Here is a 14,128-nt window from a genome sequence, read left to right as displayed (position 1 = left end):
TTTTAACAGTCCTTAAAAAACAAACAAAAAAAGCTATGCTAAAGGAAGAAAAATAACTGTTTCTAAAAAGACACTAGCACATTATAAGTGCCACAATACATGATTTTTTTTTTCTTGGCTACATACTGTATGTCAAATATGATTCAATATTACAATGGATATCACAGAGTCCCATTTATTTCAATTACTATTTACTAAAATTGGGAACTCAGTCAAATGCTGATCAGCATGTTATTTAAAGCACATGGATTTTCTTTAGCGAGTTTTAGTACAGCATGTGTTAATAACCTGTAGCATTAACATACAGAACTCCAAGCAGAAGAGTCATTTTTACTGAATCACCATTATGCTCACTACTGCTGCAGTAAAAAGGTGTCTCTCTCAAACTTAAGACAGGTTTACTTGTAAACACCTGACAAGAAGCTAAGAAAAAGAAACTCTCCAGACAGGAAGTTCATAGTTAACACTGGCATGACAAGGACTTGATTTTTGTATTCAGCCACAAGTGGTGATGGGAAAAAAGATGCAAGCATTATGTTTAAGAAAATTCTCCAATGTGGACCAGAGTTTGTTTGGTTGTTGTTGGTTTTTGGGGTTTTTTTGGTTTTTTTTAAGATACTAGGTCTCTATAACTTTAAGCCATAAAAGGGATGCTTCCAATTCACAGTAATACGATGACCCAGCACCCTCTTCTGAGGAAACGAAACGGAAAGCTACAGTAACAAACAATAAATACCGACTCACAGCATCGCTTGTCATTTCAAAAAGCAAACTGCATTTTCCAACTGTTACTGCTGCATACCGCTGATGAAAGGAACCAAGATTCCTAGCTCTAGATGACTGAGTTTGCTTATTACCAAAGATGTGCATTACATGGCATCAGCACAATCATTTTTATAGTTTCTCTTCAACAAGCTTTAGTGAGGGATCTAGAGAGGGCTATCTATTCTCCTCTGGGACAACTAATAACAAATTTTTACATGTAACTCTATGGCCTTCCTCATATTGCTCTAAGGCCCAACAGTTATCAGATGATAAATATACTGGTCATGGCCAATATGGTTCTAGAGCAGGTCAGCAGATGAGATGGGAACATATGTATGCAGCTAGTCAACAGGATGATTTGGGGAGGGCTCTAAATCTCCCAAAGCTAAGGCGATTTCTGTAGCATGTTTTAATGAAACATCTGAAATGAAGTTAAACACTGATGTCTCAGCAGTTTGAGGGCTGCAGCTTAAGGGGAACAAGGAGTCCCGATTTTCTTCTTGTGCCACCACCTCGCGGTGCAGCCAGCACGACAGACGCCTCGGCCCTACCTGCCTCCATCCTGAGGCAGGAGGAGGAAAAGGGGGCCGAGCAGAGGCAGCCCTGCGGCCTCGAGCCCGGCTCACCACGGCCGCGCGCAGGGACGTCTACCTGCGCCGCAGCTGCGAGCGCCTCACGCAGAACAGGTGCAGGCTGCAAGACGCAGCAGGAGGGAAGGGAAAAGAGAAAAAAAAGAAAAGAAAAGAAAGAAAAAACCCAGATCGCTGCCTCTTTTGCAGCGCGGAGCCGGAAGACAACCCCCTACCGCCTCCGTTCTACACACCACGGCGACGGCCCGGAGGCGGCAGCGCCCGGGGGGCGGCGAAGGGCCGCGCCGGGGAGCCCCAGGCGGCCGCTGCCCCCCGCCCGGGCGCCGCGGGCGGCACGGCACGGGACGGCACGGGACGAGGGGGGGGGGCACAAGGGCCGGGAGCCCCCCGCCGCCCTCCCCGCGGGGCGGCGGCCCGGGAGCGAAGCGCTGCGCGGCCGCCGCCTCACGGGAGGCGGGCGAGCAACGGCCCGGGAGGCGGAGCGCGGCCGCCCGCCCGCCCGCCCTCGGCACGCCGGGGCGGTGAATCACGCTCCCGTCGGTCTCCTCCCCCCACCTCCTCCATCTCAGCAGCGCCCTCAGCCTCTCTCCTCCATACAAAAGCAAAATGTCCGCCATCTTCACAGGCTGCTGCCGCCGCCGCCGGGCCGGCCGGGGCTGCGCCGCGCCGCCGCCTCCGGGCGGGCGGGCGGCCCGGCGGCGAGGCCGGGGCGGCGGCGCGGGGCCGGGGCGGCGGGGAGGGGGCGCTGATTACCTTGATGCAGCAGGGCGGCTCGTCGAAGGTAACCAGCATGTACCTGTCGCCGCGGCTGGCCGGGTCGCGGGCCCGCAGCTGCGGAGAGAGCGGAGAGAGGCGGCGTGAGCGGGCGGAAGGGGGCGAGCGGGGCGGCGGGGCGGCCCCCCCGGCGCCGCACTCACCTTCATGAAGATCTCCACGGCGCCCTTGGCGATGTCCAGGTAGCTGGTGCCCAGATACGCCCGCTGGTTCATGGAGGCGGACGTGTCTATGAGGAAGAGGAGGATCGGCATGGTCCAGGCAGAGCCCCGGCCCGCCGGGCACCCCGCGGGGAGGAGGGAGGGAGGGGGGGAGCGGCTCTCCCCCCCCGGCCGGCCGCCCGCCTGTCCGCCCGCCCGCCCCGGCTCCGGCTCCGCTCCGGCTCCCGCCGCTGCGGCTCGTTACTGAGCTGCCTGTGTTCACTGAGACTCAACTTCTCTTCCCCGAGCTTCCACCAGCACCATGTGACCAGCGCGCACGCCATTGGCTGCCAATTATACCCGCATTTGCATATTCATGAAGTAGGGGGGAGGCGGCGGGGTGACAAGGGACGCGGGGCGGCGGGAGGCGCCGCGGGCCCCCTGCGCGCGCGCGGGGCGCCGCACCTGTCACCGCCCCCCCCAGCCTCACCCCCCCCCCCCCGCCGCGGGGCTCCCCGCGCCTCGCCGCAGGGGCGGCCCCGGCCCCCGCCTGGCCCTCGACGGGCCCCGGGAGCGGGCCGGAGCTGTCAGCCGGCCCGGTAAAACGGGCAGAGCAGCTCGGCTAACCGCCTCCGTGACATAATCGCTCTGGTGTCCAGAGGTTCGGCCGAGGCGCGCTAAAGCCCTCGCCCTTCCCCGGGCGCTCGTTCTCGGCTCGGCAACGGCCCTCGCCCCGACTTCCGAAACAGCTGGTTACCCTTGGTTTCTACCCTCGCGTACTCACCGAGCACCTCGCAGCAGCTCAGCGAAGGCAGGGCGGTCAAAAATAATCAGCTGCGGCAAAACTGAAGATACGCCTAGCGCAGACTGTCCTTCCCTCCTGCTCAGGCCAAAGCAACAGGAGTCTCGGGCTGAAGGAGAAGGGCTCGAGGCGCTCCTCGCCGGCGACAAGGCCGCGTGGTGGTGGCAAGGCCGCGTGGCGGTGACGAGGCCGCGTGGCGGCGGCCTGGGTGCGCGACGGCCTGGCCCGGCCCCAGCCCCAGCCCCGAGCAGCCACTGCCAGCGCGGCCGGACCAAGGGACCGGGTGGAGGGAAAGCATCGCGCTGCGCCTGCTCGCGAGCGCTCGTTTGCCTCCCGCATCCCGTCCCGAAAGCACAAAAGCAGCACTGCCAACCTGAATCTTAGTTTAAAATAATACTTAAGTAACTAATAATACTTTCCAACACTTTTACATTCAGAGGCCCTTTCCACAGATTTCTTTTTTTCGCTCCTCGTTTGAACAATAGGCAGAGTCTGTTTCAGTTTTCACACCGTTTTTCTGAAGCGTTCGGACAAAACTGTTGTTTCACAGCGCCACAGGTGAATTGTAAAATCCCCATTGTAAAGCTATTTGCATTACAAAATATGAACATTCATAAGGATATTATTACTCATCTTGATCCAAATAATCACAAATGTAATTCCATTTAATTCACGGATGTACTTGTCCCCTTTACCTCATCACAGAAAAGAGTCTGAATACAGGATGCTAGTCAGTCTCTGCCTTTGCTTTAGACAGAGGTTTATATTTTTGAAATCTTAGTTTCTGCAAATAGTTTTCATATAATATTATAAAATTATATAGCTAGTGGACCGTAAGTGGAAAAATTAATAGCTGAAAAGTGGTTCATATTGAAAACAAATACTGTCAAACCCGCAATCTCTCCATTCCACTATCCAAGTTATGTATGTGTGAGTGCAATTGCAATTAAGGTTTTGTGAAAGTTAACAATCATGGAAAAAATGCCAGAAGGGATAAATATTTTTACATAAATGTTGTATACATGAACGGAGCCAAACAGAAATGGAATTTGAATCTTTACAGATAAGACAAAATGCAGGTACCAACAGTGCCAGCTTTCCCATATTTTTGTCCTGCTGTGTGTTAGTCTGGAAAGACGACTCCTAGATACGGAATAGATGTGTTAAGGACTGAACGGAAACTAAACTATTGGTAGAAGATGCCAGCTAATAACACTAGTCCCTGCACCGAGAACTTGCTGAGGCCACCTATGCATTTCTGTAACGTCAACCAGATGAGATCAGAGACTAACTTTTGATTCCAGCTGACCTCAGCCAATGCAAACTGGCAATCTAGAGGTCCTGCGTCCTACAGTGTCCTCAAGGCAGACTATATGAAATGCTAAACAATAATTTAAAGTTCATTCTCTCACCAAATATTTTTATTCCAGACTGCCAAAAACCTAAAAGCCTCTTCTCCCACATCCAAACATAATATTTAAAGGTCAAGGCAGACCTCTCTTGTTTCCAGTTTCAGAGGCTGACCTTTCCAAGGGCAGCAGCAGGCAAGGTTCACACACTCTGCCTCTCTCTCTCTTGAGGATTTTGGCTTTGGAGCTTGCTCCTGCTGGTCTCTGAAAGAGCTGAGATCTAGCAATTTTATGGCACAATGCAGGACATTTATTTACTTTAATGTGACTTTTTTACTCCTGAAAATAATGGACACCATGGTTGCTAATGTGCATAAAGACAGTTGCAGTGAGTCGTGCTTTACTGCTGCCCGTTGCACGCAACTCTATACACTTTGTGTTTGCATTGCTGACTACCTGGCAGCTATGGTGACAGACATTTGCTACATCTATAAAGTTTAAACTTCTCTTGATTTTCAATTGAAATTACTCTCATCTAAATTTCTTCAACTGCGATACTTAAAGAAATTGTCTCTGTGGGGAAATTAATCAGAGCAGCTACTGCAGATTAAGCTCTCCTATAATTAAATATTTTGAAATAGCTCCTGTGTAGGTATTCTATCCCAGCGTAAAAAGGAACATTATTTTGGAAGAATGGTTTCAGTCAATTTCTAACCAAACGAATCAGTCTTATTTTTCCCTGTTGCGCTGATAAGTTGTTATTTTTCTGTTCCCTGTCCTCACACAGCTTAAGATCTAAGCTGTTGCCTCTAGCAGGATTTTAGCTCCAACAGTCTTCCTTACTTTTTAACACTTTGTATTGCTTCATCTCTTACTTTTTTCTCACCTGGCTGCTTTCTGACCTGAACAAGTAATGTGAGACACTAGCCCCGCTCCTTTAGGCCCTGAAGGAGGTCTGCTTTGGCATTGATTAGCCATCTGAATTTGGAATACACTTGATACCTTAGTCAGAAATATCTACTTAAAATCTGGATCAACAGCTAAATCCTTCAAACCTCCCCCCGCCACTGCCTTCTGTGGCTCCCCGGCTCAGTCTTGTAATACAGCCTGGCCACTTTTATACTTGATTTCAAAGGCTTCAAGCCAGAGCAGAAATGGTAATTGTTAAATCATTATAAAAATACTGATTAATCCATCCAGTGACTTGGGAGGTGAGTCGCTATCATACAGAAAAGGAGCTGCCACAGGGCTACGGGCCTTGCTCAGTACCGCACCAGACCTAAGTTTCAGTACCACGGTGAGAATTCAGAAGTTTTAGCTCCTAGCCTAGCCATAAATCTGTACTGTCCCCGTCAGAAAGATGAAATCCCCTGTTTACGTAAAGAATTTGTGTACAGCTGAACTCCTCTATGAAAGGTAAGAAACCTCACTGAACAGTAACTTCTCCTTCCACAGCATCAGTAAGCATATGGCAGAGTAAGAATATAGGGAATTCAAGATGGCAGAAGCTGCGCAGATGCAAGTCCTTTCCTATTGCGTGCTGTGTCGGGGTGGGATGTTCTCACCCGGCAGCAGTTAGCCACTCTTCAGCCAGGCATGGGAAGAGGACAGGCTGCTTCTGTCAGTGGGTCACACAGGCCCTTCTGAAAAAATCAGGCCGTTATTTTGCTGGATGTTGCTCAGCAGCACTTTTTTTTTCATGATTTTGTACTTACAATACCAACTTCCACAAAATTGCAAGTCGGCCCTTAAAAATTTCTGCCCCTTCCACTTACTCCATCCATCTCCTTTCTGCAATCATTCCACTAAAGACAAGGAAGAGCTTGGGAGTCTGATCCAAAACTCTCTGTAGCAGCAGTAGACTCTCCTCTGCCTTTTAGGAGTTTGGTTTTGCAGATTGGAGGACTGTAACTGCAGCTTAGGTATAAATCCCACATCACTGTGGGCCTTCAGACTTTATGAGTGTAAATCTCCCATGGAGATGTGCACCTGCATCTCTTTTCACAGGCTCCGGTGGATTCGACAGTTCCATTTTCAGCTGAAGTATCAGGATTAGACAACAGATACATGTCCTGACTGCAGCACATTTTGTGCTGATTTATTGACTGTGCATAAATACCACACCATAACTGTCATATTTAACCACAGAAAAGAAAACTATATGCTCAGGAAAATAACTCAAGGGAAGTCTCAGATTTTCATTAAGTCATGCCGCCTCCCCCACGCAGTTCAGAAAAAGAGGCCTCATAGTGAAGGGGCAGAGTGCAGCCCGCACTGTCCTCTCCTCCTCTCCCCGAGGGGCAGACCGGCGCTTTGGGGGGCACGGCGCGGCGCGGTGTGCGGGGAGCTGGGGTGAGCGCGGCGCGTCCCTCGCTCCCGCTGGTACCGCGCTAAGGGGAGAGGTGCGGGGCTCCAGCTGGGCTCCTCGCCGCACGGCCGTTCCTGGAAAGCCACCGCCGGCCGAGTGCAATGCAAGGGCGACAACGCGCAAACACAACACCACAAAACGGAGACCGGACCCGCCTGTTTCTTGGTGCTTTCAAAGTCGGGAAGGGACCCAGGACCCTCGGACCGCTGTGCGGCTGCCGGCCACTTCTACCAAAGAGCATCACGGCACGGAGGCCCCCCGAAGACCTCTCCTCTTTCCGTGAGCACAGGCAGTACTGCCCCTGGTCCAAAGGTGAAAGCAGATCACGGCAGCCTGCACAACAGGCACACTTTAATTCCCATTTTGCTTTAAAGACCAATAAAAAGGGGATGAGGAAGTGATTGGTTGCCTAAGATGGTGGGTCATTTTGCAATAATGGTAGATAAGCAAAAATCCGACAAAATGTCTCCGAGGAGACATAAAATGAATTCATGAAGCAGCACTCCGAGCAGCAAAACAAGCTGCAACAAATTTCCAGACAGGGAAGGCTTTTCATATGACAGCTGGTCTCAAAGTCCACAAGTCTCTCCAGAGAAGAGAAAACATTAAGAAAAAAAAGTTTGAAAAACTTTCTGACCGCTAAAAAAGAAACTGAAAGCCTTTTAGTACATTCAGCAGACTGGAGGAATGAGTTACTGTACATGTGAAGAGGAGAAAAAGAGGTGAAAATATTGCACATACCTATGCATATGCAGAGAAACACAAAACCGAAAGTATGTTGTTCCGGTTTAGTGCATCCTTGTGATCAAACTGCAAATAATGTCAGATTAGTGGTGTTGGCTCCGTGTCCTTGGCCCTGAGATCCCATGTGTCTCCCTGTGCTTTCCCCACGTAAAGATTGGGCTCTCTCTCTCGTAAATGTTGGTGACACTGGAGCTTATTCTGGGGGAAGAGAGGGAAGAAGAGGGGTTTCTGGCTGAGGCATGGTGGCAGCTCTTGCACCGTCTCTTCTCTAGCTCTCCGCGGGGGCGGGAGACGTGTGCGCGCCGGGCAGGTAACACGGTGGGAATCGGGGCTCTTGGGCCGGTGCTGGAGGAGCCCTGAGGATGCTCTAACCTATAGGTGTGTTTGAATTGACAGCCAGCCAAGAACTGAAGCGAAATTCCCTGTTACTTCCTTTTACTGGTCTTATGCTAAGTGTTGCTAAGCCGTACCTGGGAATCGGGCCAAATCAGCTTGGGATCTTTGGATGAAAGGCATTATTAAAAAAAAAAAAAATCCAGAGTGTTACCCATGTGGAAAGCAACAATATGAATCAAATGAATGTGCAGAGAAGCATGATTTTTTTTAATTACATTCTACAAGGTAAAATATAAAGAGAAGCTCAAAAATTTCCCCTTCTCAGGAAAAGTACACCCTTCTAGCTGGGTTTCTGAGAAGAAGAGTCCTAAACACAGTGTATCATTACTGGACCTGACACCTTAAAACACGCAGTGATTTTTAAATAGACCAGAGCCAACATGATTAGGAAAGTCATTTTCCAAGGCTAGGGCACACGATTTGTGCCACAGAGTGAGAGGTGAACATTGCCCTGTCCATTCCCGGTCAGTATTTATTTTTTTACCAGGAATACTCCCCTCCGCTGGGGACCTACTCAGACCTGACAGGATTCATCACAAAAGGAAAGCCACGCTTGACTGTATCATCTCTGGACACAATTATGGTTTTTTACTATGTACCAGGCTTGCCTGCAGCAGAAATCGTCCCTTACAGAGTTCAAAGTGTCTCCCACAGAGAAAGTTTACCTAAGCTGACTGCGCGCTCCACATCCTGCTTGTGCCTGATCCAAAGCGGACTGGAGCCGGCGGCGAGTCTCAGGGAGCCTCGGCCCTCACACGGGCCGATGAGTCTCGGATTCGGGCTCCGGAAGTCGCTCTTCAGCCCTCAGCATCGTTGCAGCCCCCCGAGAGCAGCCACTGTTCCCAGGTGGCAGGGCACGCTGCAGCAAGAGGGTAGCGTCTCAAAAAAATTAGGGACAGCCCCCAAAACACAGAGGAATGCCACTGCAGGGGACATTAACTCAGTGCTCTGAGAGCACCCAACATCAAGAGTTACTGGTCCCGGATCAGAAGTCTGATGTATTATTTAGGGATGAATATGAACATTTCCAGCATCATCTTAACAGCTCATCATCATCACCTTACAGAAACGGAACTCTTTCACAGCATCAATAAATTTATCTCATCATCACTTGCTTGCCAAAAATCCCCAGAGCTACCACAGAAAACATTGTGCAATAAAATAGGGTTGCATTTTATCATAAGCATTTTTCACAGCATAATTTTTTTTTCCTGAAAGAATTCAATATTTTACCCTAATGACAGCTGCAAAGCAGACAGAATTATCTAGGTGGGAGCACAAGCTGAGCTGCCGGGCCACGAGCTCCCTCCTGGCTTTGCTAAAAGACCTTCTGCATGATCTTCAGGAGGTACCAGGCTGTCCTGCCTCAGGTTCCCCAGCTGCACAAAGGCTTATTTCATTGTTGTTATTACTTTTTAATACCACTCCAAACCATGCCAAGCCCTCACTAAAGAGACAAGAGAAATCAGCCCTGCCCTGTAGCTCTTGCAAGCTAATTTCAGATATGACCTAATGAGTGGGTGGTAACAAGACAGCGAGGCGGGACAGGAGAGAAAGGCCTAGGCAACATCAGTAAGATTATAAAGAAACTCAGCAAAAAGCAAGTGCCCAGCAGAATACAACAAAGCTGCTTTCATTCTTTAATAATGTTTTTTAGATAAATGAAGAGGAAGCAAAGCCTCATCTCCTGAAGCGCCTGTTCAGTGTTCGGAAGAAACAGGTTTCCAGGAAGAGCTTCGGCAGGGACGACACCTCGTCCTTTGAGGCCGGCTCTCTGCATGGTGTAACACCGCAAAAGGAGATGGCAGGAGCCGACAGTGCTGTGAAGCTGGTGTCGCCAGCAGGACAGACCAGATGGGAGTTTCAAAGAAATGAGACAGCAGCAAGCAAGCAGTAGGCATGCAGAGTCTTGAAGAGCCAGCCTGAAGGTGATGGAGAGGGTAAGAAGGGCACCACGGTGGGAGAAGGTGCATGACACCGCCAGGCGAAGGCCACCACGGTGTCCTCAGGGGGCGTCCTGGGGCTGAAGAGATTTGCATTCCCCTCGTCAAAGGGGTATTTATGCCAGATAGCAGCACAGAAGCAATACAAGATTTTTATTTTGATTTCGTTCCTTCTCTGTCTCTTAAGATTTACCCACGATAGAAGATGCTGTACTTATTCTGCACAAAGTGAAAAAATATCTGATCTCTCCAGAACTGCTGTCTTTGTTCCTGTCTCTTTCTGCTGACCTTGCTCAGTACAGGCTGAATTACTGAACTTCCTGATCTCTAAGGTCCTGATTTTGTCACTTCCTTGCACTCGCTCAGTTCCTGTGTATTCAGTTTGAAGGTTTGTCGGCAGTAAAGGAGAACTTCACACCCAGACGCTTCTGTTTACTTGCTGTGTGCTCTTACCTAGTTTTGGATACGAATGCAACCTCAAGCTGGAGAGGGTTACAAGAACAAAATCGTCACTTCCTTTCAGAAGCCTTTTGCAATTTCTACGAGCTGAAAGCTAATTATTTTAGCACAACAAGATATCAAAGAATCTTTAACTAAGGCATTCCTGCAAAAGGTTTCCCTGACACTTTTGTCTGAGAGAAAAGAGAGGAGTAATAGTAAGCCGACATTTATCTTTTTGAGGTACAGAACAGCTTCCATACAAGAAGCAATTAAATAGACAAGAGCTCTTCAGGTTGGAAAAAAAGATGACTGCAGAGGGGAAATGATAGCAGTCTGTAAAATCCTGAATGGAGAAGGTAAATACAGAATAATTGTTTGCTTTCTCTTACAGTATAAAAGCTGAGGGGCATCCAAAAAAGTCATTAAGCAGCAGGTTTAAAACAAACACACCCAAAAGGAAGGACTCTCTCATGCAGTCCATAATTGCATCGTGGCAGTCATTGCCTCAAGAGGCTGTGGAGCCAGAAAATGGATTTTAAATGGCATTAAACAAATTCATGGCGGAGAGCATGATCAATGGCAAATACACACAGCAGTTTAGATGAAACTTTGGGGTTTCCAAAGCCCTGCCCTGCTGATTTCCCAAAGCTGGGAGGACGCACAAAGTCAAGATCCTTCAGGACATACCTGCTTTCTCCTTCTCTAAGCGTTTGCCAGTGGCGGTTGCTGGAAATAGCGTGGCAGTTGCTGCGTCCAGCGCTGCGGGGCCGAGAGCTGTGCATCCCTGAGGAGCGACAAGCAGGTCTCCACAATCTGCTCCTCAGCCCTTTAATCCCACGTTTCACCTTCAGCGATTAACTGTAGCCTCTGTATTTCATGTTCATTTTTCACAGAGGGGAAAATCCCGTTGTCCTACATTCTTGCTCAAAGAGCTCCCTAGTCCCCAATAATGATTTGATATTATCTACAAAAAAAGTAAAGACAAATAAGGCTACCAAACAGCAGCTTTGCATAATCAAGTGGAAGTAACAATTTACCGCAGACAGCAAAAAGACGAGGAAAAACAAACAAACCAGAAAAAAAACAAAGCCACTCAATTTCATAACAAAAAAATGAGCAACTTTAATAAAAGATTTCATATGTGACACTTATAAAAGACCAGAATTTACAATTATTGTTATGCCCCAGACTTTTTTTAAGCTATAATAATGCCAGCCCTCTTCCAAACAATTTCAGAACAGACTCACAGAATCACGGAAGGGTTGGGGTTGGAAGGGACCTCTGGAGATCGTCTAAGTCCAACCCCCCTGCTCAGGCAGGGTCACCTAGAGCACGTTGCACAGGATCGCGTCCAGGCAGGTCAGAAACATTTTCAAACTTCAATTCTTCCCTATTCAACTAAATCCACTGTGTTCGCAAGGAAAATACAGCTGAACTGGGAGCTCGTGCCAGCTATTTCCCATGACAAAACACACCCGTTTGTCACCCCAGCACTTCTCCACCTTGGCACAACACATGCGCTCCGGCACCGCCGCACCGAGGGCAGGTGCCTGCCCTGACCCCCCAGCAGCCCTGCTCCCTCCTGCTGCCCCCCTCAACCTCCCTTCCCCGCTCTGCCTTTTCCTCCAGCACATACACCTCCTGCTCCCTCATTTCACCATCCAGCAGCAAGATGGAGAGGGAAGAGAGGAGAAGGCAGCAAAGAAAGGAGGAGGGAACCGGACGCGGTGGGTGATCAATGCTGGGCACACACTCTACATATATATATATAAGAAAGTAAACAGGACTGAAAGTTCACAGGAAAAGCACAAAGGCCTAGTGATGGTCTCGGACAGTGGAAGTTTGCGATGATCCTCCAAAACCTCAAGGTTTCCCTAGCGTTGCATCCTCAGCTTTGGAGCACACCGAACAAGAAGCATCAGGGTGGAGGGTCCTCACTTGCTCAGGGCCCCTGCTCACCAGGTTCGTGCGGGAAGGTTTGCCGCGCCCTTCGAGGGTTAGCATCTCCATGCAGATGCTTTGAAGTCTTCTGCTAGGACCTCACAGCCCCTTTGCAGCTCTCCAGATCCTCAGCTCTCTTAGGTCCCTGCACATATTAAGCAACAGAGACAGGAGAGAAATGACAATTGCAGGAGGATGGACATATGGAAGCAAAAAGGGGAAAAAACATTTTGAAAGGCAGTCTTGAAAAGTGTGATTCAAAAGGAAAACAGAGAGAGGCATAGTTCTAACAAGATTCCCGTTGTTCTTTAGGAAGGGCCAAAACTACATGAAATAAATAAATTATTCTACTGAAGCCATGAATTACCCATCAATACACACAACAGGAGCTTACCTGAACCATATTCAAGGTGACCACAGTCACACAATAAAAGTAACATAAGCACAAAGATAGAATTTAATTTTTTTATTTAGAAATTGGTACCATATAGATTCACTAGGCGTCAGGCTACTTTTTTTTTTTTTCATATATTGCACGATAGAACATTACATCACAGCATCAAGGCGCAACACTTCAGACTGGTGGCAGCAAAGCAAAAATTACCTTCAACTTTCTAAAGAGAGTTTCGGTGAGATACAGACATTTCAGTTAATGGGCTTTGACTGGGGGTATTTTAGCTCTAGGCAGTGCAGCCTGGTGCACTTTGAGCTTAATTCTCAGCAGTCTCAACCACTTGAAACTCCAGATGAAGTCAATCAGATCAGCAGCTGATGCTTGTCCTGAACTGGTCAACCAGGGGCATAAAAAAATGTAAAATGCACCACAGGTTTGATGCTGGGGAATTCACCTGTGATGGGCTGCTGAAGCGGCTGCGTCCCTCGCCAAAGCAGTGCAGTCCCGGGGTTGTTCCCGCTCTAACGCTCCCATGGCCACGTCTGACAGCCCCTGGTCGGACGAGGGATAGCGGAAGAGCTTGGAAGCTAAGTAAACTCGAACTTAAAGCCTTGCTGTGCACCAGATAAAGCCACAATGTTTTTCTGACTCATTTATTATTTTCAAAATGAAAGCAGCAAGGAATATCTTGTCTTTTCAAAGTTATTCTTAAAACACTGCACAGCGCTGTCTGTATACAAACAGCATATTCAGCTGTTCCTTTCCCAGCAGATAGTTAAGAGCGCTCTCCGATTTCGTAGGCCAGGTCTATGCTACGGCTTCTGTCTCTCAGAATGGAATTTTTCACTAAATTCATTAAAATGAAATAAAGCCCATCTAAGAAATTAGACTTTTTGAGGACAATGAATGACCTATGAGCTGTAGGGTTTTTGCTCACTGTTCTTTCCTACTGAGATTTCTTTTTTCATCACATCCTAATAATTTGTTACAAAGAGATACAGAACATGCACATACTCAACAGGCAGCTGGATGGGTTTGAGCCAGTCATTCAACTGATATTATGCTCTGTTTTGTGCCTTGCAACCACCACGAAATCAAAGACAGAGTGGCCATATCCTGACTCCTGACAAAATCCACTTATACGAAGAACTAAACAAGCTTGGTACAGATCCTCACTTTGTGATTGCTCTCCAACCAAGAAAGCAGGCGGAAATGATTCTGTTACAGCCAGGTCTTTCCACAGACTCTGCTTTAATGTTAATTTTTTCATTGGAACATATGGGTTTCCTGCGACGTGGACTGGAAGCTGCTTCTAATGCGATTCCGGAAGACATCAGAGGATTTCACCATCAGTCACTGTGTCTCCCAGGCCATAAAACAAATTTTAACAGACAATAGTGGAAAAAATCCTGAACTAAGAATTAATATGACAGATGTACAGAGAAGCTCAGTTCTCCCTCAGAAAACACTATTGTTTATTG

The 14,128-nt window shown here is 48.4% G+C and overlaps 1 protein-coding gene across 8 annotated transcripts in view; it reads right to left on the bottom strand.

Annotated features, from left to right (window-relative positions):
- The window catches only part of LOC106484777 (integrator complex subunit 6-like), a 44,179-nt gene extending 41,732 nt beyond the window's left edge, over positions 1–2,447 (bottom strand). For 5 of the 8 annotated variants that reach the window (XR_010885510.1, XM_067304041.1, XM_067304042.1 and 2 more), the window contains exons 1-2: positions 2,273–2,438; positions 2,109–2,186 (exon numbers count right to left, since the gene is read on the bottom strand). Coding sequence is in view for 6 of the 8 variants with exons in the window: in XM_067304041.1 (XP_067160142.1) it covers positions 2,109–2,186; positions 2,273–2,383 (189 nt within the window). In the remaining 2 variants the exon portion in view is untranslated. Of the gene's footprint in view, positions 1–2,108; positions 2,187–2,272 lie in introns of all 8 variants that reach the window. The other 3 variants (XR_010885511.1, XM_067304038.1, XM_067304039.1) reach the window with 3 other exon arrangements.
- Positions 2,448–14,128: the final 11,681 nt, after the last annotated feature.

This window comes from Apteryx mantelli, chromosome 13 (assembly GCF_036417845.1).
Source record: "Apteryx mantelli isolate bAptMan1 chromosome 13, bAptMan1.hap1, whole genome shotgun sequence".
Classification (NCBI taxonomy): domain Eukaryota; kingdom Metazoa; phylum Chordata; class Aves; order Apterygiformes; family Apterygidae; genus Apteryx; species Apteryx mantelli.
Note: the sequence above shows the minus strand (reverse complement) of the source record. Positions and strands in the feature narration are given on the sequence as shown.